Source organism: Acomys russatus, chromosome 12 (assembly GCF_903995435.1).
Source record: "Acomys russatus chromosome 12, mAcoRus1.1, whole genome shotgun sequence".
Classification (NCBI taxonomy): Eukaryota; Metazoa; Chordata; class Mammalia; order Rodentia; family Muridae; genus Acomys; species Acomys russatus.
The window spans coordinates 39317702-39339977 of record NC_067148.1 but is presented as its reverse complement, the minus strand read 5'-3'; the positions used below and the strand labels follow the sequence as shown (position 1 = coordinate 39339977).

General features: G+C 45.2%; 2 protein-coding genes and 1 non-coding gene across 3 annotated transcripts in view; 1 reads left to right on the top strand and 2 right to left on the bottom strand.

The window, feature by feature from the left end:
- Trpm8 (transient receptor potential cation channel subfamily M member 8) overlaps positions 1-9579 on the bottom strand; it is a 104341-nt gene extending 94762 nt beyond the window's left edge. The window contains exon 1 of the mRNA XM_051154292.1: positions 9436-9579. The gene's annotated coding sequence lies outside the window, so the exon portion shown is untranslated. The remainder of the gene's footprint in view (positions 1-9435) is intronic.
- Positions 9580-9837: 258 nt separating this feature from the next.
- On the top strand, positions 9838-20733 carry Hjurp (Holliday junction recognition protein). Its single transcript, XM_051153665.1, has 6 exons — positions 9838-9972; positions 10061-10127; positions 13289-13358; positions 16211-16328; positions 17694-17772; positions 19060-20733. Exons 1-6 carry the CDS (start codon positions 9865-9867, stop codon positions 20535-20537), a joined length of 1920 nt encoding a protein of 639 aa, XP_051009622.1. The 5' UTR covers positions 9838-9864; the 3' UTR covers positions 20538-20733.
- Positions 13005-13111, bottom strand: LOC127196745 (U6 spliceosomal RNA). Its single transcript, XR_007831518.1, has one exon. It is a non-coding gene; the product is annotated as a U6 spliceosomal RNA (small nuclear RNA).
- Positions 20734-22276: the final 1543 nt, after the last annotated feature.

The window sequence follows — 22276 nt, the reverse complement described above, 5'->3', positions numbered from 1 at the left end:
TGGGAACGCAAGTGTTCTGCCCTCCGAAAAGCAGAGAAGGAAAGTAATTTAGCTGAGTTCCTGTGCCCTAGACGTTTAGAAATCTCTGCCCTCAGATTTGCATTACTACTCATTTAGTTTCCATTTGCTTTTTTGGAAACTATAAAGCTAGATTCAAGAGTTACTCTCTGAAATAAGTTAGTAGTTCTTTCCAGACCTCAGAAAAGAACACAGGGTTTCAAGATGGAAATGTTAAAGGGTGCCTGCAGCCACCTCCCTCCCTCCTTGCATCCTGGCTAGGCACGTGCCTGTCTATCCCACTCCAATCGCTGCGGTGTGACTTGGAATCAGCCCCTCTGTGGTGCCTGTTCTCAAGCCCCATGACTTAGGGAATCAACATTCCCTTAACAACCACCTTGCTGGTACCAAACACCACCTCATTGGTGTGATCTCCATCACTCTACAAAGGTGATGATGCCCATTCCCATTTTAAAAATGGCATCACTGAGCCTCAGGCACAATGCCCAAAGGAGCCTTGGCTACAGATTGCAGATTTGGGATCTCAACATAAGTCACCTCCCTCCTTCATTGGGACAATGGAAAGATCAGTATACCCGAAGTGCTTTGCACTCTGCTCAACGGGCATGTTATCGTTATTACTAAACGGAAGTAAGTAGCCTCAGGAGCCACCAGCCAATCCAATGGTATTATCAAAGACAAAATATTCAATAAGAGCATCATGAGACTCACTGATAGCCTGAGAACTGCTCACAACGGATGCCATAGTTTGTATCTGGAATTGTCTTTAAAAGTCTATATGGAAAAGGCAGGGGGCTTTGAGCGCAGGCATCCTGGCCAGAATCCCTATGCTGTAGGCTGGGAGGACAAACCTAGCTTAAAAGCCTTGTGTCACAAGTTGGTGAGAAGGGAATGGTGAAACAGGCAGTTACGTTAAGCCGGGTAACAGTGAAGCACTAAAGCAAACGGAACAGAGCCGATGCCAAATGTGAAACTCAAACCTTGAAAATATGTGAACCTATAAACAAATCTAGGAAGTGGTGCTGCAGAAACATGAGAGAAATAGAAAGCGCGAGATGATCTAGCTTAGAAAAGTAAATGGAGGAGGCAGGGAATTTGAACTGACAAATGCAGGGCTGTCTGTCTCCCTCAGCCTTCCAGCTGAGGAGAAAAGCACCCATTGGAGTCAGGACTCATGCCATCTTTTGTGAAATCTTAGTGTTGGCACACACACACAAAAAAGTCCACTTTGCATAATTCTCATTAATTTTCTTAAAATAAGGATAAGGTACAGTATGAGAGAAAATTCCATTCTGAGAAGGAAAGATGAGAACCAAATGCTCTGCATTCTATTTCACATCTGTTACAGTTGAAGAACCTGTCTTCAGGCTAACTTCAAAGCGTGTTCTGCCCCTTTCCCCCAAATGCTCAGATGCTGGTTCACAGCCATCTCTGCCTCCCCTTACAACACTGAGTGAACGTGGCCAGTGGGTGACAGGGATAGTCCTAGAAGATCTTCCTAGAGTGGAGTAACTAACAAAAATGTAAATACACATAGAAGTGACTATACTACTTTGCACACTCTTTTGGGACCAGGCATCCTCTTGGCCCCATTTTCCTTAGAACCCAAACAGTGGCTACAACTAACCAAAGGCCATCCAATACATCATGCCAGAAAGAAACTACAGTGAATGGAGTCGTCTGTTTTAATTGATCAGAGGTAGAAAGAACTCTATCTTACTAGCAAGATGTTTGTGACATTTAGGACCGAGTCAACACACTGCAGAACAGCCTGCACAAAGAGAATCTGTGAAGTTTAAACCTTATACTTTTCATAGTAAATATAGCTTTAGCTACTTTTTCCATTTGAGAATGAGAATGGCAGCCGGGCATGGTAGTGCACGCCTGTGATCCCAGTACTCAGGCAGGCAGATTGCTATGAGTTTGAGGCCAGCCTTGTATACAAAGTGAGTCCAGGACAGCCAAGGTTACACAGAGAAACCCTGTCTCAAAAAGCAAAAAGAATGAGAATGGCCCCCATAGGCTCATGTTTGAATGTTTGGTCCCTAGCTGATGAAACTGTTTGGGAAGATTTAGGAGACAAGGTTTAAAAAGGCTCCAAGATTCCAGTGTGCCTCTTCCCCTCCCCTCTCTTCCTCTCCCTCCCTTTCCCCTCCCTCCTTCCCCTTCCCTCTTCCTCCTCCTCCTCCTCCTCCTCCTCCTCCTTCTTCTTCTTCTTCTTCTTCTTTCTTTCTCTCTCTCTCTCTCTCTCTCTCTCTCTCTCTCTTTGTGCTCAAAATCAATATTTGAAATGTTTTATAATAAACACCAACTCTGCCTTATACTGGCTGACAACTCAAATTCTTTTTCCTCAAAGCCAAGAGACTGATTTTATTACTGAGTTGCTGTGGTGGTTTGAATGACAAATGCCTCCCAGAGGCTCATAGATTTGAACACTTGGTCACCAGCCTTTAGGAAAGGCCAGGCATGGTGGCGCACAGGCGTGGTGGTGCACGCCTTTAATCCCAGCACTCGGGAGGCAGAGGTAGGCGGATCGCTGTGAGTTCAAGGCCAGCCTGGTCTACAAAGGGAGTCCAGGACAGCCAAGGCTACACAAAGAAACCCTGTCTCAAAAAAACAAAAAACAAAAAAGCAAAAAAAAAAACTTTAGGAGGTGAAACCTTGCTGGAGGAAATGCATGGCCTATAATTGTGAGTATACAGAAAGCCAGATACCAGTTAAATGGTCAGACAGTTACAGTGTATAGCTCAGAGTCATGTTGTATAGGAATTTAGAACTGGACCAGTTTTACCCAAGTTTTTAGCACTTAAAGTGCTCTTAAGAACACGGTCATGACATCACATAACTGCAGTTCAATGCTACTACAGCCCCACAATCTTGTTCTTTCCCTCCCTCCCTCCCTCCCTCCATATCTGTCTGTCTATCTGTCTCTTCCTCATTCCCTCTCTCCTTTCACTATCACTCTCTCTGTCATCACCTTCCCCCATTCCTGTGTGTGAATGAAAATGTGATCACACAGCTCAGCTTCCTGCTCCAGCCACCGTGCTGCCTTCTCTGCCACGATGGACTCTGTCCCTCTGGAACCGGAAGTCATAGTACACTCTTTGTTCCTTAAGCTCCTTCTATCAGGGTATTTGGTCACAGACCTAGAAAAGTATCTAATACAAGGTCCATAAAAGACGAGAGAGCTCAGCCCAGCGAGCTAGCTCAGCAGGTAAAGGTGCGTGCCACAGAGCCAGGTGATCTGAGTTCACTCTTCAGAACCCACGCCGTGGGAGGAAAGAACTGTCTTCCCAGAGCTGCCCTCTGATCTCCACATATGAGCCAGAGAGAGCCAGTAAGCAGCACCCTTCTGTGGTTTCGGCCTTGAGATTCTGTTCTGACCTCCCTCAGTGACAGACCGTTCCCAGAAATTGTAGGTTGAAATGGACCCTTTCCTTCCCAAGTTTTCAGTCAATATCACTTATCACAGCAGTGGAGACAAAATTTGAACACCCCAGAGAACCATGGGAGGAGGAAAGAGCTGCAGAGGGATGCTAGACTAAGAAGAGAGGCGAGAGGGCAAACCTAGAACATTCCTGCAGTGGATAGTTGTTTGAGGGGCTAAAAAAAAAAAAAGAAAGAAAAGAAATGATGTATAAGCTACAGAGTGAAAGCCGATCTGAGAAAATAAAGAAGGAAGGGGGAGGTTAGCAAGTTTTCAATTAACCTCATGCCTCCTGTTTTAAAACTATTCACACATAAGACCAGAAGGGCTGGCCTCTGCATGCTCCAGAGAAAGATGCCATGACAATTTTCAGACCTGTAAATGATGGGGTTGATTAAAAATAGGCCACCCAAGTCAATCTAATCGCGTGCTATTTTTGATGTAAATTCTCCCATTGATTTTTAAAATGTGTAGCCCATTAAGGCACATTAATCGTGACCCTAGGAATGTGTTTGTGTTGCCAAAAGCCCAAGGTGAAGAAGAAAAAAGCAATTTCCCACCACATGAAGGTGGAGCATACAGATCCCCAAAGCCTTAGCCCCATTTTCCTAGGGCAGGAGGGGGGCACACTTCTGGGTAAGGCTGGGAAGTGAGGTGCCATGAAGAATAAAATGGGGCCCAACTGCATGGAGGCAGGGTTAGAGTGTATGCAACCTCATAGACTCACTGGGATAAAAAGACTCCAATTTCATAGATGCAAGGGGAAAAAAACACATGTGACTGTCTGTATTCTTTATTCCGTGAATAACACAGGCTCATATTTGCACAACAGGCACTCACTCTGGAAAAATATGGCTGAAGAAAGCTAATACTAAAAATTACACCATCATTGATCTGAATATATCCTTAGACGTGCACACTCAAAGTATGAAAACATATATGTTACATGCAGATAAGATGACTCGCAATTCACCACACAAAACAGACTGACCCCACAACAGATGGTGAGTCCAGAATGCTTTCTTACTGCCGGGAGACATCTTCAAGGGAAAGGGTGCATTCCTTTTAGAGAACGTGTCCTCTTTTATACAATTTTTGTTGCTGAGCAGGCAAAGGCAGCAATCGGTTTACAAAAGCCAATCAGTATGCAGTTAGCAAGGCCATATCATGAAGTTTAAAGTTAACAGAGACAAGGGTCCAGGTACAGGCAATTAATTCAGTAGTGATTTAGGACAGACGTTATCACCCTCTTGTTATCTTCCAGCGTCAGGCAATAAGACCAACAGTCTATATAAACATTATCTCTCCCACTGTCTTACCCTTTGTCCTAGGTTACTGATGACTGCAAGAAAAACTCTTGCACTGAGAGTTTGCCCTTCTGTGGCCTTTAACATTTCTTTAACAATCTACATTTTCCAAAGGGGGAGGGTATGTACACATGAGTGAGGGTGTCCATAGGGGTCAGAAAATGCATCTTCCAGAGTTGGGGTTACCAGTGTTTTTGAGCAGACTGACAACGGTGCTGGGAACCAAACTTGGGTCCTCTGCAAGAGCTGTACAAGGTCTTAACTGCTGATCCAGAGTTGGGGTTACCAGTGTTTGTGAGCAGACTGACAACAGTGCTGGGAACTAAACTTGGGTCCTCTGCAAGAGCTGTACAGGGTCTTAACTGCTGATCCATCTCTCCAGCCCCAATATATAGAATATATATGTTCAGAACCTCCATTTAAAACTTAAAATCCCTATTCATTTTAGATGTCAATGAATGCAGTTCTTCAAAAGTTAATGGACCGTAGATGAGATGTTAGCAACCCCCTCCAATGCACCCTTAGAATACCAAATATTGTGGTTAGTGGTTTGTAAATATCCCCAGGCTAAATTCCTACCAACATCTTTAATTCCTTAAAATCCAAAATGGAGACTTATGACGTTAAAGCATAAACATGTTTTGAAGGTCCTTTTTACATCATGTCACACTGACCTCTGGGAACGTTGCATAAACAAATGCTCTCCTGAAGGGTTAGAAATCACTTCTTCACACCCACTCTAATATTTGTCATTATGCTAATTTCATAGGCTTTGCATGACGATTTAATTTGGTCCTTTTTAACTTCCATAAGTTAGCATACAAAGCAATGGGCTTCCTTGTGGCATCTTCACATATCATTATACCTTATTATTTTATTATTCATTCCTAGTTTAGTTTTGAGACAGAATATGCCAAGTGCATCTCATCTTTTGTTGACAATTTCTGACCTGTCCCCTTTTCCCCTTAAGGGCTTCCTACTCCTTTCTAGATGTTCTTGTTATTAACCCTTTGTAAGATTTAATCTGTCTTTTTCATTTTGTTCTTAGACAACTAGATTTGTCTTAAGTTAGCCACTATTGTCATAAAGCAGTGTTTCATTCCAGAGGCTGGAGAGATGCCTCAGTGGTTACGAATGCTTGATGCTCTATCGTGAGGACCAGAGTCAGATCAAATAGCCACATCAAGCTTCGCACAAAGGCTTAAAATTGCAGCTCCAGGAGATCCAATGTGACCTCTGGCCTCTGTGCAGGAATGTGCACATGCACACACACATCTTTTTACAAAAGAAGTATTTCTGTCTATTTTCCCTTTATATTCTCTGCCTCTAGCACAATTGCTGGAACAGCTTTCCTGACCACTTTATCCACTAAAATGACTGTGAATAACACACTTATTTCACAGAGTAGGGTCTTTAAGTAAAACAAATACAAACATCATCATTTGTAAGCCAACAAAATATTTTAAAAATATAAAAGACTAAAATATAATTAATTGTGTAATAGCAAGTATTTATATGTATAATATAAATGCCTAGCTTCCTGTGCCATGAAAAGCATAGTGAAAAAAGAGCCTAGATATGGTTCAGTGGTAGAACACTTGCCTAACATGAGTGAGGTCCTGGCTGTAATCGCCAGTACTGCCTCCTGACTCCACACAGCCCCACAGCACAAGAAAATTTGAAAACATTTAAAATGTAGTTATCGGAGGCGCTGATTAACACTAGGATTTCAAGCCACGGGAAACCATATTTCATGAGTATGAAGAAGAAAGGGAAATTATTTCATTGGAGGAAAAATTAGAATATCAGGCAATAGAATACCTAGACTACCAGAGTGGAGAATAAGTAGGAAGTTTGACTTTTGCACAAATTATTTGGTCCTTGTTTTCCAATCTTGTCAAAGAATGTCCCTGTGTTAATCAGCATCTGGAGTGATGAGGACATATTGGGAACATGGGTGCTGGGGCTTTAGTAACAGAAAGAACGTGGTGCTCTGGCTTCTGCTAGAGGCAACGAGAAGCAGAGAATGTCAGAGCCCAAGAAGACTCAGAGAAGTTGGTCCACGGGCTACTGCATGGAAGCTGAGTGGTGGGTGAAAGCCACAACAGTCCACAGTATGGTGGTTCAAGTAAGAATGGCCCCTATATGCTCATGTCTTTGAATCTGAAAGGATTATAAGGACTAGGAGGTGTGGCCTTGTTGGAAGAAGTATGTTACTGGGGGTGAGCTTTGGGGTTTCAAAGACTCAAACCAGAGCTCAATAGCGCTCTCTCTCTCTCTCTCTCTCTCTCTCTCTCTCTCTCTCTCTCTCTCTCTCTCTCTCTCTCTCTCTCTCTCTCTCCCTGCTGCCTGTGGATCAGGATATAGAACTCTTAGCTACTTTTCCAGTACCGTGTCTGCCACATGCTGCCATGCTCCCCACCATGATTACAACAGACTAAACTTCTGAAGCTGTAAGCAAGATTTCTTTTGTATGAGTTATCTTGGCCATAGGGTCTCTTCACAGCAATAGAACAGTGACCAAGACATAAGTATATATTTAATAATTAACTTTCATGACAAGAATTCACATCACCATATTTGAAAACTATTTCAAAAATTAACAATATATGGTTTGGAAATAGCATCAAATATTTTAAAACAATTTTATTAATAAAATACAGCAAGACTCTTGAGTTGTATACATCTTCATTAATATAATAATATTTGGGCCAATTTATCTGCTCTGTTTCATATATGTAACTGCTTCCATTGAGTCTTTTCAATGGCTGATCAGTACTCTGAAACCATCTCCACCTGCGTAGCTAAACTCTGAAGAGCTATTTATGTCTCTTTCCAATATAATGGATGTGAACACTTTATCTGGAATCAAAATCATCTGTGAATCGACAGGGTCTTGGTTATTTTCTTATCGTGATGCTAAAATACCTAACAAAAAGGAAGTTAAGGAAGCAGCCTTCACATTCCCACATGGACCAGGGTCATGCTGGGGGTAGGGAAAGATTGGATGGGGCAGCTCCCATCTGGGAAACAATCTCAAGAGAGTCGGACAATTTACAACCCTCCCAGAAGCTGAGCATCTGGGAAACAATCTCAAGAGAGTCGGACAATTTACAACCCTCCCAGAAGCTGAGCATCTTGAAGAGGTCTTGAAAAAGCATCTCTCTGTGCCCATTGCAAATACACTGTGTGGACATCCACGGTCTGTGATCCAGCAAGTTCCCTCCCCAGGTTTCACCAAGACATCCAAGAAAAGATTATGGGTCAGGCTGAGAAGTGGGGAGGCCCCTCAAGAGACTTCCTGGTACTCAGTAATGAACCCATTATTGAGGAGGGATTTAATCTAGCAACATGGCTAGTCTGGATGGAATACAGATAAGCGCTTTGCACACACCTTTAATCCCAAACAATGAAGGTAAGTTAATTTGTAGAAGGAAGGATCCATGTTTGAAAGTAATGTCTAATTGAGAGGCAGACAAAGTGATGAATCAGAGAAAGAATTGACAGAATAGGCTATGTCCAACTCTTATAACAGAGAGGAAAGAGAGGTAACTTAAAAGGGAGCAGCACAGAGAGAGGGAAAAGAGGCAGTTTTACAGAGACAGGCTGTAGAGAGAACAAACTAGACACAGGTGAAGACAGATGAGCTAGAGAATGAGAAGGAGCCAGAAATTAGAACAAATTGCTAAAGTTAGGTTGAGGCCAAGCAGAGCAAAAAGTCAGAAGCTGAGAAAAGCCAAATAGAATCAGTCAGCTTGGAGAGGAGTTTGAATCAAAACCAGCTGATTAAGCCAGCCAGCCAGAGTTCATGAGTTTATTCAACAGTAAGTCTCAGAGGCTGAAAACATTCTAGGACTAGGTTACATTGTACAGAGGCTGGAAGCTCCCAGGACAGCCTAGGTTAGCAGAAGGAGGTAGTAAGCTTCCAAGAGGACGATTAGGTGAGTAAAGGATACTTTTACACATTATCACCCATACAAGTACACAAACCATCCTAACCTGGGGTTTAATCCCCCAGCCCTGCAAGAAGACAAAACCCCAAAAACTTATCTGAAAATGTCCTAAAATGTCAAAGTAAAGTCCTTCATAATATGGACACCAAATTACTCCCCTTAAGGAACAAGATTGTTATCAATTAAGAAACAGCCTATACACTTCCCCTTGGTGGGGAGGCCTGGTGGCACTCAGAGAAAGAATAAGCAGGCTACCAAGATGAAACTTGATAGCCTACGGCCATATAGTGGGGGAGGAGGTCCCCCTTGGTCATAGACCTAGGGGAGGGGAATAGTGTGAAAGCAGGAGGGCGGGAGGAACGGGAGGATATAAGTGATGGGCTAACAAGTGAGATGTGATCTGAACAAATTAAGAAAGAAAGAAAGAAAGAAAGAAAGAAAGAAAGAAAGAAAGAAAGAAAGAAAGAAAGAAAGAAAGAAAGAAAGAAAGAAAGAAGAAAAGAAAGAAAGAAAGAGAAGAAGAAAGAAAAGAAGAAAGAAGAAAAGAAAAAAGAAGAAGAAAAGAGAAAAGAAAGAAAAAAAGAAAAGAAAAAGAAAAGAAAGAAAGAAAGAAAGAAAGAAAGAAAGAAAGAAAGAAAGAAAGAAAGAAAGAAAGAAAGAAAGAAAGAAAGAAAGAAAGAGCATATAATCTGAAACAGCAGAGAAAGTTGATAATCACAGATTCTGTCACCTTTATAAAGTCGGCCATGACATTTAAACGCGTTTTCCGTTGGGATTTATGAACACTGGTTTCCTGACTCCTTTCAGGGAGGATATTTGGCGCTGTCTCTCTCCCAGTTCTCCCCAAGCTGGGAAACTGGTAGCTTTTTGCCACGCAGACACGAGCTTTGAGACGCTTTGAGGGGGACTCAGAACCCAGGCAACTCTCCTAGACGCCTCTAGGGGGCGCGGGAGTGCAGCATGGAGAAGCAATGCTCACGTTCTATCCGCTCCGGCGGCCGTCCCTCCCTCGTTTCCGCCGGAAGTGGCTCCCTGGGAGTGGCGGCCGGAAACTCGGGCGGGATTCGTTGCGTAAATATATTTGAAAGGCCCTGTCAGCGCCGGGGGCGCCATATTCGATCTGTTCGCGGATTTGGGCGGTGCTGTGCTTAGGCGGTGAATGGCGATAGCCATGGACTCTGAGGGTCTGCAGCATCGCCGGCTGCTGCAGAATCTCAATGAAAGCAGGAGACGCTTCCAGACGTACATGCAGCGGCTGATAGCGAAGGTGGGCTGGGGATGGCCGAGGCGGGGAGGGCGAGGCGAGCGGAGAATCCAGCGCTCAGGGGTCTGACCCGACTCTTTCTTCCCCGCAGTACAACCAGCCCTTTGAGGACGACCCGTTGGTGGAAATTTCCACGCTGACCTACGAGACGCCCCAGGGTACGGAGCCTTCTTCCTTGTTCGCAGTGTACTAGAATAGTGGGATCTAGAATGTGCAGCGCAGCACTTGTCCCCCTCCCTCATAGGGACCTTGCATCTGTGTAAATTGCTGGTTTCCAAGTCGTTTCTTCTAAAGAGAATGCCTAGATACACAGATGCAGCCTGATTTTTAAAGTGCCTGGCGTGGATGCCCGACCTTAACTGTGTACTGTAGATTAAGAAGGGCGTAGACAGTCGCAGGCACTGCTTATGGGTGTGTTAACAGTCACCAGAGTGCCTGTCGAGCTATTGGAACAGCACCGAGTACTGCTCGGTGCTCATGGGCTGTGCTGTATAACTTGGGCGCATCTGTTTTGGACAGTCCCGTCTCTCTGCCTCCCAGAAGCCATCTTATTTAATGTTGTGGACTGCCTTAAACCTCACGGATTCTCTAACTGGAGTGTGTTTGTATTTGTGTTTGTATTTGATGAGGTCAGTTCCTTCTCTGAGACTCTGATCACAGGATGTCAAGCCTGCATAGGACCCACTCTTTTGTGCAGTCTTTGCCCTTGGTCTTTTTTTTACTTTTCAAGAGACATGTTGGGTGAAATTTTTGCTTTTGCTCTGTGTGGAAATGGGACACAGTAATATATAGAAGTCCTTAATGGTCCTGTCTGTAGTCTTCTCTTTGTCCTTGTGGCTGTTCAGGAAAGGGTGTCTGGGATGTTTTGGACATTTCCGTCTATCATGAATAACACTCATTTTTGTCAGTGAAAACTTGATGTCATTTATGTGAGAACAGCAGTGAGGTATCTTGAAACATTTGAGACCATCACAAGTTGGCATATAGTAGCCCGCCCTGAAAACAGGCTAGCACACAGACACCTAGGGCTGCATCTGTCATTTAATAAATGTGTCCTAGCAAGCTCGTAGCTTGGATTCATGCCATGAATCCCTCGTCCTGTTACTTATTCTGAGAGACAATTTTTGGCATGGTCTTTCCTAAGTTGCATCTGACCTCTCCAAGCAATATAGAGTAGGGCCGAGCTGTTGCAGTGATTGTGGTGGAGACAGCTGGAAAGAAATCACTTTTGTGTGTTTTCAGTTCACCTGTGCCTGCACTTGAGCGTGTTGTAGAGTTCAGTTTCAAACCTGCAGTGTAAGTGCAGTTAAAGTAGATTCCACGGAGAGGGCCACTCAGCCAGAGCAGCAAAGCCTTGCTTTGACTGTGAGCCTATTAACTCAAGCGTCACTGTGAGAGGCTCTGTGGTACATGGGTCAGGTGCAGTCAGACCTCCCAGAATTCCCAGGCTGACTCCACTCCATGAGCAGAGAGCCTGGGCTAGTCCTCTGAACTCTTCTCTTCCTTCCTGTGTCTGTCTCTACAGTGAACGTGGTTAAGTCTTTGTCCTGTGGGCTTTGGGGCAGGGAGCGCAGAGGCGTAGGAATTACATGCAGATAAGTTTTTGAGTACTAAGCGGATGTGTCCTTGGTAAAAATCTGGAGCATAGAGGGTTCTATGTAAAAATTTTTTTCCTGCTTCTGTGATAATGCAGCCATCTCAAATCTACAAACCCACCTTTTTTTTTTTTTAAGTAACTTGTATTTTTCCAGGAGATTTAAAAGGACTGAGTATACTGTACAAGTTCTGCTAGCTACTAAGTGATGGAGCTGTTCCAGTGAACTCTGGGACCTCTCTGTACATACTCTTTTCTGCACTGTGCAACTAGATTGCCCTAGGAAAGTCCGACTCCCAGGACGAGCCTGTTGCCCCATAGAAGTGCTTGCTCTGTAAGATGTATGATATATATGCCTTCCCATAAATACATATTCTAAGAGTAGTGTGTGTTTGGAATGTAAGACATACTTAGCCATTCAGGTTAGTGGTGGAATTGGCTTAGCTGCTACCTTCTGGGTAGGAGAGATTGCTGTTAATGACAACTTTGTCCAACCTTAGGTTTTTGTTTTTTTGTTTAATGTTTTCTTTTTTAAAATTTATTTATTTATTAGTTCATTCACATTACATCTCAGTTGTTATCCCATCCCTTGTATCCTCCCATTCCTTCCTCCCTCCCACTTTCACCCTATTCCTCTCCCCTATGACTGTGACTGAGGGGGACCTCCATCCCCTGTATATGATCATAGGGTATAAAGTCTCTTCTTGGTAGCCTGCTATCTTTCCCCTGAGTGCCAACGGGCCTCCCCATGAAGGGGACATGGTCAGATATGGGGCACCAGAGGTCATGTGAACGTCAGTCCCCACTCTTCACTCATCTGTAGAGAATGTCCTGTCCCTTGACTAGATCTGGGTAGGGGTTCAATGTTTACTGCACATATTGTCCTTGGTTGGTGCCATAGTTTGTGCAGAACCCCTGGGCCCAGGTCTGCCCGTCATAATGCTCTACTTGTAGGTTTCTAGGACCCTCTGGATCCTTCTATTTCCCCATTATCCCATACTTCTCTCACCTAGAGTCCCAAGAGGATGTCCTCACATCTATCCCACTTTCCTGGTAGGTGAAGACTTTCATGAGACATGTCCCTTGGGCTAGTGTCTAGTTATAAGTGAGTATATACCATTTGAGTCTTTCTGCTTCTGAGTTAACTCACTGATTGTGATCATTTCTAGTTCAATCCATTTGTCCACAAATTTCGGGAATTCCTTGTTTTTAATAGCTGAGTAGTATTCCATAGTGTAAATGTACCACAGTTTCTTTATCCATTCTTCTACGGAGGGACACTTAGGCTGTTTCCATGTTCTGACTATTATGAATAAGGCTGCTATGAATATGGCTGAGCATATGTCCTTGTTGTGTGCTGGAGCATCTTCTGGGTATATTGCAAGGAGTGGAATAGCTGGTCTTGAGGAAGCCCTATTCCCAGTTTTCAGAGATAGGCCCCAAAAATATGGAACACTTCACGAATTTGCGTGTCATCCTTGCGCAGGGGCCATGCTAATCTTCTCTGTATCGTTCCAATTTTAGTATATGTGCTGCCAAAGTGAGCACCCAACCTCTTAGTTTTAAAAAAACTTTCTCCTTCACAAAGTTGAGCAACAGCACTGTCAAAGCCTGGAAGCTTTTAGTGTGCGCCTCTCATGCCGTTCAGTTTGGTTTTCCGTCAGTGCGTTATGAGCAGAAATTGAGCATTTCCGATTACTTCAGCTGTCATCTTTGTTTCCTTAGGCTTGAAAGTCTGGGGAGGAAAGCTGATAAAGGAAAGCAACAAGGAACAAACCCAGGTATTTTCTGTCAAGTTTCTGCCTTGATGCGTTATCGCTGTGGTGTGTTGACAAAACAGCTGCACTTATAGTGTGGGTGAGCCTGGAGGCCTTCATGCCGAGAGCTACAGGAGGCCAGCCTGGGGGCTGCCATCTCCACTACCTTTTCTCCTCCTGTTTGGAGATAAAACTGAGAAATGTCTCTTCCATTACCTGGCTCCATAAGCTACAGTTTCTCCCTCACAGTCCACGGGCTGTAACAACAGACTTCCCTGCACAGCTGCTGGACCAGCTTAGGGACCTGCAGGCTAAGCAAGGGCAGCTGGAGCTCCTTTGTTGAGTCCTTATTTCCTTTGAGAAAAAGCAATGCATCTTCTCCTCTGTAACCAGGAAACGATGTGGGGAGTGGGCGGAGTGTGGAATGACACGCCCTTCTGCCTTTCTCTGCCTCTAGAACGAGGGTCTCCTAGTGCCAGGGCTTTACAACTAGTGATCTGATTGTGTTTTCCTGGATGGCATCAACACAGTTTGCCTTCCTGCGGTGAGACAGTGTGTGACCCTTTGCCCTGGTAATTAGTGTAAGGCTGTCTGGTCTAACTAAGTCTCAGGCAACCATGGTTGCTGAGGAAACCTGTTAACCAGAATGGAACATCAAGATTAAGGTTACACAGCATTAGTAGCAATTGTGAAGTTAAGCTTCCTTGGTTAATAGAACGCTTGTGTTAGCCAGACTGCTGTGCCATGTAATCATGGTGCCTTTTTAGTTAATGCACCTCTTACCCTTTTAAGATATAAGGGGACTCTTGTCTTTACCTTCACCCTTATATAATCTAGTTGCCTTTTTGAGTATTTTGAAACAGAGTCTCACACTGTTGCCCAGGCTAACCTGGAACTCACTGTGTAGCCTAGACTGGCCTCAAACTCATGGTTCTTGCTTCGGCCTCCTTAATGCTGGAATTACAACCATGGTCCACAGTTTCATTTTTAAAAACTGCTGATGAGTCCCAGGGCGTTTGGCCCGTGTACCTTTGTTATGAATCAAGGTTGGCATGCTTGGTCTGTAAAAATGTAAATACTTAAGGATGGCTGGCCATATGTCTGTTAATTGTTGTTCAGCTCTGTCATGAGGGAAGCCATCAGATATAGTCCATGGATTGGTTTATAGAGCCCACTGCATGGTCCTCGAGGAGCAGCCTGTCCTGGTCCTTGTGCCATTCCCCACTCTAGATGTGCTGTTTTTACATGGTACATACAGCAACACACACACACACTTTTTTTTTTTTTTTTTTTTTTTTTTTAACATCCTAGAATGGTAGTCCTGGTAGCAAAAAAAAGAAAAAACAAAAACAAAAACAAAAAAACAAACATTATTTAAAATGTAGAAGGCCCTCTGCCTGGGGTCTGTAGAAATGCTAGAGCTGTTCTTAAGGCTAGAAGTGTGGGCGTGCATAGCCTGTGGTTACAGCTGCGGAACAAACCACCCCTCCCCCCAACACACACACACAATTATACTAGGGTTTGTTATTGGTGATTTCTCCCAAAGACCAAGTATTTATCCTGGCCCCAAGATTGCCATTCTGAGGACTGTGGAAGGCCTTACATTAGGGTGGACACACTCCTCCCTACTGGTTTGTCATGGGCTCATTTTGCAGGTGCCAAACAAACAAGCAGTAGATGTTTGCTGACAGCTGGCTGCTTCTGTGTGAGTCAAAAGTTCTGCCCTTCAGACGCTGAACGCCACAAAACTTAAGCTGAGAACTTTGAGGTCTCGGCTTGCAGTGGCGTCCAGGGGGTCAGGATTCAGTAAATTTGGTGCTGCTTGGCCACCTCAGGTTCCCAGGCCGTGGAACTAGCACCTGAAAGGACTATTGCTCACCATGCTGGCTTCTAATCCTGCAGCCAGCTTTCTGTGTCGAATAAGCACTTGTCGGTGCCTTAGTGTTAGAAAGCAGGAGTAGCCTCCCTGGAAGAGTGACTGCTGGCTCCACCCAGCAGGAACTGCAGTAGCCATAAACACTGTGTAGCCATAAACACTATAATGCATGTAAATTCCAGATCAGCCCTGTGGGCTCCTGAATACTGCTGCATTCTCTCTATGACCAGTGGAATTCTGGGAGCCTTGAGGCCCTTCATTAAGCATATACAGGAAGATCATTGTGAATCTTCCTGTTCTCTTGTGTGTCTGCAAGAATTGTGAATGGATTGATAAACAGTGGCTTAAGATGCACTGTTACTTAATCAAGCTTGTATTTCTTGATTTTTTTTTCTGTACCCCAAGGGCCCTTCTGTGAATGTGATTGACAGGTTAAGTTGGCAAGCTCCAGAAGGCAGCAAGTGTCTACAGCCCTGCACACAAGTCCTCGGAGCTGGTGAGTGTCACCTTGTTGGAGAAAGCAGCTAGGAGCAAGACCTGCCTGTCTCCACTACAGCAGTACACAGATGAGGGCTTTCATTGTTAATGCTTTGTCTAGATTGTTAGGCAGCCAGTAGAGACTCTCATTGTCCCTGTGAGTTGGGTCTGCTGGATGAATGTCATAGAGTGTTTCAGGTCAGAGGTCACCAAACTGGAGAGTCTGCTGCTCCTACTGCATAGTCACGTATCCTCCTGCTCAGGGCCTGGGCTACTGGCAGTCACCAGCATAAGGGGAGCATTCTTTTTCTGAAGATTTATTTTATTTAAATTATGTGTATGAAGCATCAGATTCCCCTGGAGCTAGAGTTACAGGTGGTTGTGAGAATGCTGTGAACTGAACTCAGGTCTTCTGGAAGAGCAGCATGCCATCTTCCCACTCCAGGGAAACATTCTTGAACCAACAGTCTCTACTGTAGACACACAGTGCAATGCAATACAATACAATACAATACAATACAGTGCAATACAATACAGTACAATGCAAAAAACTGCCTATGAGATGAAATGTTCTCTATTTCCAGCCTCAGAAAGCAGCAGTGCGGAGACAAGCTTAGACTTGGATATACTGCTTCAAGGTGCAGAGTATTTTAAGGTAACGTACGTGTGTGTATGTGTGTCTATGTGTGTGTGCACGCGCGCGCTGGAAAGACTTAACCAGACATTAAAAACAAATTGACAAATTGGGGTGCTGTAAGGATTCTCTGATGTCTTCAGAGCCCTGGTAAGACTTGACCAGATACTAAAAACAAATCAGGGTGCAGTAAGGATTCTCTGCTATCCTCAGAGCCTGTGAATAGATTTGAGTAATTATTTCCACACCTTTCTTGTGCTATCAGACTTTCTGTTCAGTGAATACCCCATGGCCCTAGGTAGCATCAGGGAAGTTCAGGAGATAGGAGTCATGCTGGGGGTGACTTGTCCACTGTCCTGGGATAGCTTAGAACCGGGGGGGGGTGGGGGGGGCGGGGGGCAGGGACTCCAAGAGCAACTCCAGCTCTTAGCTGCACAGTTGAGGAAGTAGCAGCCCCCACCTTCCTTGGTGCAGCCTCCTCTCCTATCCCCAGCCTGCTGTACCTGGTCTGAGGTGAGTGAAAAGGAGGCAGGAGAAAGGCTGCAGGGATGACCTCTCTCCCAGCACACATGCCCTCTGCTTCACAGCAGTTGCTTTCTCAAAGCTTTCTCTTTCTACAGCCCAGGAGCACATGCCATGGGATGATGCCACCCACAAGGGGTTGTGCCCTCCTTTGCCAGTTATTAATCAAGACAGTCCCTCACAGACATGCCCACAAACCACCTGATAAAAACGCTATTTATTCAGTTGAGACTCTTCAGGTGACTATGGGCTACGTCAAGTTAATAGCTAACACTAACTAGGACAGCTAGAGTTGGAGGAGCCCCTGAAGATGTCACCTCCAGTTTCCCAAGTTCTTTCAGCATCTTTGATAGGACAAATGGCTCCTAGTACCCTAATGGCAAATGCCTAAGGAGTAGTGTCAAGTAGCAAGCACTTCTTCCTCTCATGGTGGCCACCTGAAGCCTGTGTTTGGGGTCCCTCAGGTACTGTCCTAGGAGTGCATTGTCCTCACCTAGCACAGCATGTGGCATCCTGGCTTTTACTTGATCTGAGGAAAGGTTTGGAATTAGACCCAAGTTGATCTAGCCTCTGCTCACCATCTACAAATCCCGTGAACATTCTGACTAATCCCAGTGTGATGGTGGAAAAGATGGCAGTCAGGAAGTACTTGCCAGAAAGGTAGCTGTGGTCCTGTGGGCAGAGTTGTCATATTTTGGATCACCCCTTCACTCTGGCCTGGAGATTTACCAGCCACTGTCATGTTATGGTGCACACTAGTTTTGAAGTGGGAATAACCGACACCATCCAAGGGCAATGTGTTTAGCTCCATAAAGCTGAGGTCTTAGCATCCAAAACTCTCATGATCACTGGCTCTGATTTCAGAACGTGGAGAAGGGAGATGGAAGAGACACACTCATGACTTGGGTTCCTTCATTGACCACACCTGTTACACCAGCCCCTGGTGAGTATGAGGGAGTAATTTTACATGAACTGTGTCTTTCATCTTTGGAAACTTGAGACCCTTGACACCACCTGTGATGGTGCTCCATAATAGTCTCACTGTAGCCCAGGCTATCCCACAGATTTTCTTAATGAGCTGGTTTTCCCCTGTAGTCATGATACCATTTGCTATATATCTCTTTGACCTCACTAGTTCGAACATTAAGAGTAAATAATGGCCGTTTGTCTGTGTGTCTTGGGTAACATGCATCATTGTTTTTTTCACTGACCCTCCCTGGCAGACATGTATGCATGCAAGCAGTATATATTTATTTGGCTCACATATGTTGTATTCCTAAATGTTTCACATGTACTTTCCAAGAACTGGGTGGTTCTCCATAAGTATAGCAAGTTTAGAATGTGTCAGAAACAATAAAATTTTACCAATTGACCCACAATGTCCTTCATAGCCTTTTTTGTCCATTTAATAGTAGACCCACTCAGGTGGCACCCACTGCGTTTAGCAGCTCCTTGAGTTGCCCTCAATGTCATCTTTCACGGAGTCACCTTCTTGAGTTGCCCTCAATGTCATCTTTCATGGAGTCACCTTCTTGAGTGCTCCCATTGGGCCTTTTCTGTTTGATTTTACCTTTTGAAATCCATGAACAATTCATGTAATGCAGAAGTCATAGCTGCAAGTGGCACAGGAACATGGCTTCCCAGCCATCCCGCTAGAAGTCAGGGGTTAGAGCTACTTATTGGCTTTTTTTTTGCTGTAGTGTGTGTGTCTCTCTGTCTGTCTGTCCATCTGTCTTCAGCTGCCACAGACCACAGAAGCCAGAAGAGGGTATCAGATTCCCATGAAGCTGGAGGCGAAGTCATTTGTCTGTTGCCAAATCAGGGTGCTGAGAGCCGAGCTCTGGAGCAGCCGGTGCTCTTAAACACTAAGTCATCTTTTCAGTTCCCTTTGTTGGTATTTCTTACTGAAATGTTAATGTTGATAGAATTTTTCTAATTTTAAAGTTTTCATCTGTGTGTGTTGTGTTGGCTTTTGAGCCCACAGCCATCTCAAAGCAGTGTGAGGGGAAGAACATTCCTTTTGCAAAGCTGGGGTGAAGAGTAGAAATCTAATTTTGACTGCCAGAGTCATGTCTTCCCAGAAGAGTCCATTCCTTAACATTTCTGGGGTCTTATTTCATTTGTGCTGTTTTAAACTATCGTGATTATGATTCATGCTTAAGCTCCCTGACCTGGGGGTAGCTATGGGTGGATTGAGTCATGCTTTACTCTGACTCTATTTTTCTCCCAGGATGCCAGGATACTATCTCCAAAAAGAGCTTTGGTCCTGAAGTGTCCACTTCATCCTCCAGAGACCAGGGTTCCTCGAACCCTTGCCCAGCAGACATGACTTTTGTGCTTAGAGATGACAGTTTCTCCTTACTAGGGACCAGCAGCAACAGCTTAAGCAGCCAGTCCTTTGACGTTGATGACACTTGCAGTGTGACAATCAGCGATCTGTATGAAGGCATGATGCATTCCATGAGTAGGCTGTTGAGCTCAAAGCCGTCATGCATCATCTCCACCAAGACCCACATCAACCAGAACTGGAAGCTCAGGAGGAGGCCCTCCCTCAAGGGTTGGGCACACAAGAACAAGACATACTGTCACCGGAGCAAGCCCTTCAGGAGGAGCTCCAAGAAGAGTCCCGTGCCCTGCTCAGAGCCAGGGAAAGAGGCTAAAATATTAAGTGACCGCAAGAACTTACTGAATATTGTCCCCCACAAGACAGGCTTGAACCGGGAAAACTTGGAAAGAAGCAAACTCCAAGTCCATAAATTCAGTCCAGATTGGAAGGAGCTCCAGGTGATGCCTCAGAAGTTTTCAGATGTGAACACAGTGTGCCTTCGTGAGCGAGAAAACAGAGTGGAGGCATTACAATGGCTGATTTCACCTGTTAAAATAGTTCCCAGACCAAGAATGCGTCCAAGTCTAGCAGAGATACAGTATAGGGAGACCAAAATCAAATTTGACAAACTTCATCGGGAATATTGCCTATCTTCTGGGAAACTGCATCACCCAGCTGTCCCCACAGAATCCTGGTCTACAGACATGAACAGAAGTGGTTGTAGGAGCCTAGGTAGCTCCCAGGGCATAGAAACCCACAGGCCGAGTTTACCTTTTAACAGAGAAAAGGCAAAGTCACAGGCAGCTTTTGAAGACCCAAGTGAAATGTCTGTCAAAGCTGATAGATGTCCGCCAAGGAGCCATCTCTCTCCATCACTGTCAGAGGACAGCCCCTTAGAAAACCCAGGCTATTCCCAGCAGATGTCTGGCCTTTTTCTTCAAGAACACAATTCTGGGCCAATCAGAAAGGCCGTCTTACCCAGTAAGGCGATCTCAGCACCATGGATAGGCCCTCAGGGCTTTGGGAAGAATCGCTATGATGAGATTAAAAAAGAATTTGACAGACTTTATCAGAAATATTGCCTGATGTCACCCCAGCGGGTGAAGATGACCTCATGTGTCAGAGTATCTCCAATGAAAGCTGGTGCAGCTGTTCCTAGTCAGATGGAGGACTTGAGAAAATTAAATCCAGACTCTCGATTCCAGAGTTCGCCGAAATTGTCAACATCTGGCCAGCGCATAAGAAGCCCCCAGCACTCACCCGCACTTGAGGCTCGCAAATCTGCATGGACTGTTAGTGCTGTTGCCAGAGACCCTCAGTTACCAACAAAGAGGCGCAAGCTGTCATACCCCCCAGAGTGTACAGACCAGGCCAAGTCTTAAGGTTCCCCAGGAGCAGCAGGCCAGCTGTGAGAGTCCTGACTGCTGATTGGGTGTTTCTGTGTATTGGGCGTGATGTTTATGTGTTGTGAGAAGCTGCTGTGAGGGACAGGATCCTAGCAGGCACTTTTCTGTTTCTCTTTCTAGAGATAGGGTCCAGGGCATCACACTTGCTAAGCAGTCTCCCACTGCTGCTCCCTGTGGCCACCCCCCTTGCTCCGCATCACCCCATTGTCTCTGTCCTTTCCTGTGGGATGTTTGTGGTGCCTTGGGCTTCTCCAGCCAGCCTCAGCCATTGCTGTGTCTCCTGATCATAGTCAGGGGATCCTCAGTGGCATTTTTTCCCCTTGATTTTAATTACTTTCTCTGCTCCCCACTCCCTCCTTCTTCGCCTTCCACACTTCTGCCTTAGTGGTGTGGAGCGCCTCTTCTCTGGACACCCACCCAGGTTTCAGGAGGACATGGCCTGAGTCATGGAGTGGGGCCTAACAGAACCATGCTTACAGCCCTTAGTTTTAGGGGTTCTGGAGTTGGAGGTATGGGGGTTTCATTTGGCTTTTAAGGCAGACAGAGCCTTGCATCATAGACTGGGCTGACCTAGGATTTACTGAATAGTCGGTGTGGCCTTGGTTTCCTGATCCTCCTGCCTCTACTTCCCCTAATGCTGAGATTGTTTTGTTTTTTAGTTTATCTCCCTGGGTAAAATACCTTGTGAACTGGACCTCCCTGGATGAACCGCCAGGAAGGGACTCACCTAGGATCAGGCCACAGATGACACCACAAGGAGCAGGGCCAAACCTGCCGAGTGACCTCTGTCCTGGGTGCCATGTTTAGAGAGTCTCTGGCTGCCTGTGGTGGCAGGTATCCCTGGCACCCCCAGCAGTCTCCCTTGCTCTTCATCTTGAGCTATTTGCCGCCTCAACTTCCCAGTGCCTCGGTGGCCTGCTCCAAACACTGTGGAAGTGATTGTGAGAGTATAACCTGAGATCCTGATAGAACGGTGGTCTCCGAAGACCAAGGTCCAGAACCTGCGCCATCACCCAGCCCCTGTGTCCACAGCCTTTTGCTTATGTCCCCAGTTGTTGCAGGAATACAGCTGTGTCTCCTGTCCTCCCATCTGTTCTTCCTGCGCTAGATCCACAGAAATGTTGCCACTATGTTTTTAAACCCTGCCTTGCTCTGTAGCCTAAGCTGATCTTGACCTTGTGGTCTTCCCAAGGAGCTAGGGTTATACATAATGCAACATGTGCCTGCCTTTGAAATCCTGCCTTCATGGTACCTAGTGAAAGTCTTGCTTGAACCACAGTCTGGGCACCTCTGTCGCCTGACTACTAGAGGGGACTTTGACTTTGCAGAGTGTAGAATCAGGTTGCTTGTTATGGTCATCACAGTGTCTAGAGCTTCCCTGGCACCCACGAGTTCTTTGCCACTCCCCTGGAATGTAATAAATAGCCTGTCCTTAGGGCATTCACCAGATTCTTTCTCTAGTTCCATCTTAAGCCACACTACACACTGCTTTCATCTTCTGTTCCTACTTCAGCTATAAATTGCTTAGAGAGGGGACCAGATCTCCATATTCAGTGACAACACAAGGGATAGTAGAAGCTGGTGCCGCCTTTGTGCTAGACCAGAGAGCCTTTTGTGTACCTTACTCTATCCACACAAGAACCCTTTGATGACATGGGCAGGTTCTGTCTCTTAGTAAGAAGACAGTCTGCCTGCTAACTACTAAGTTCACTCAA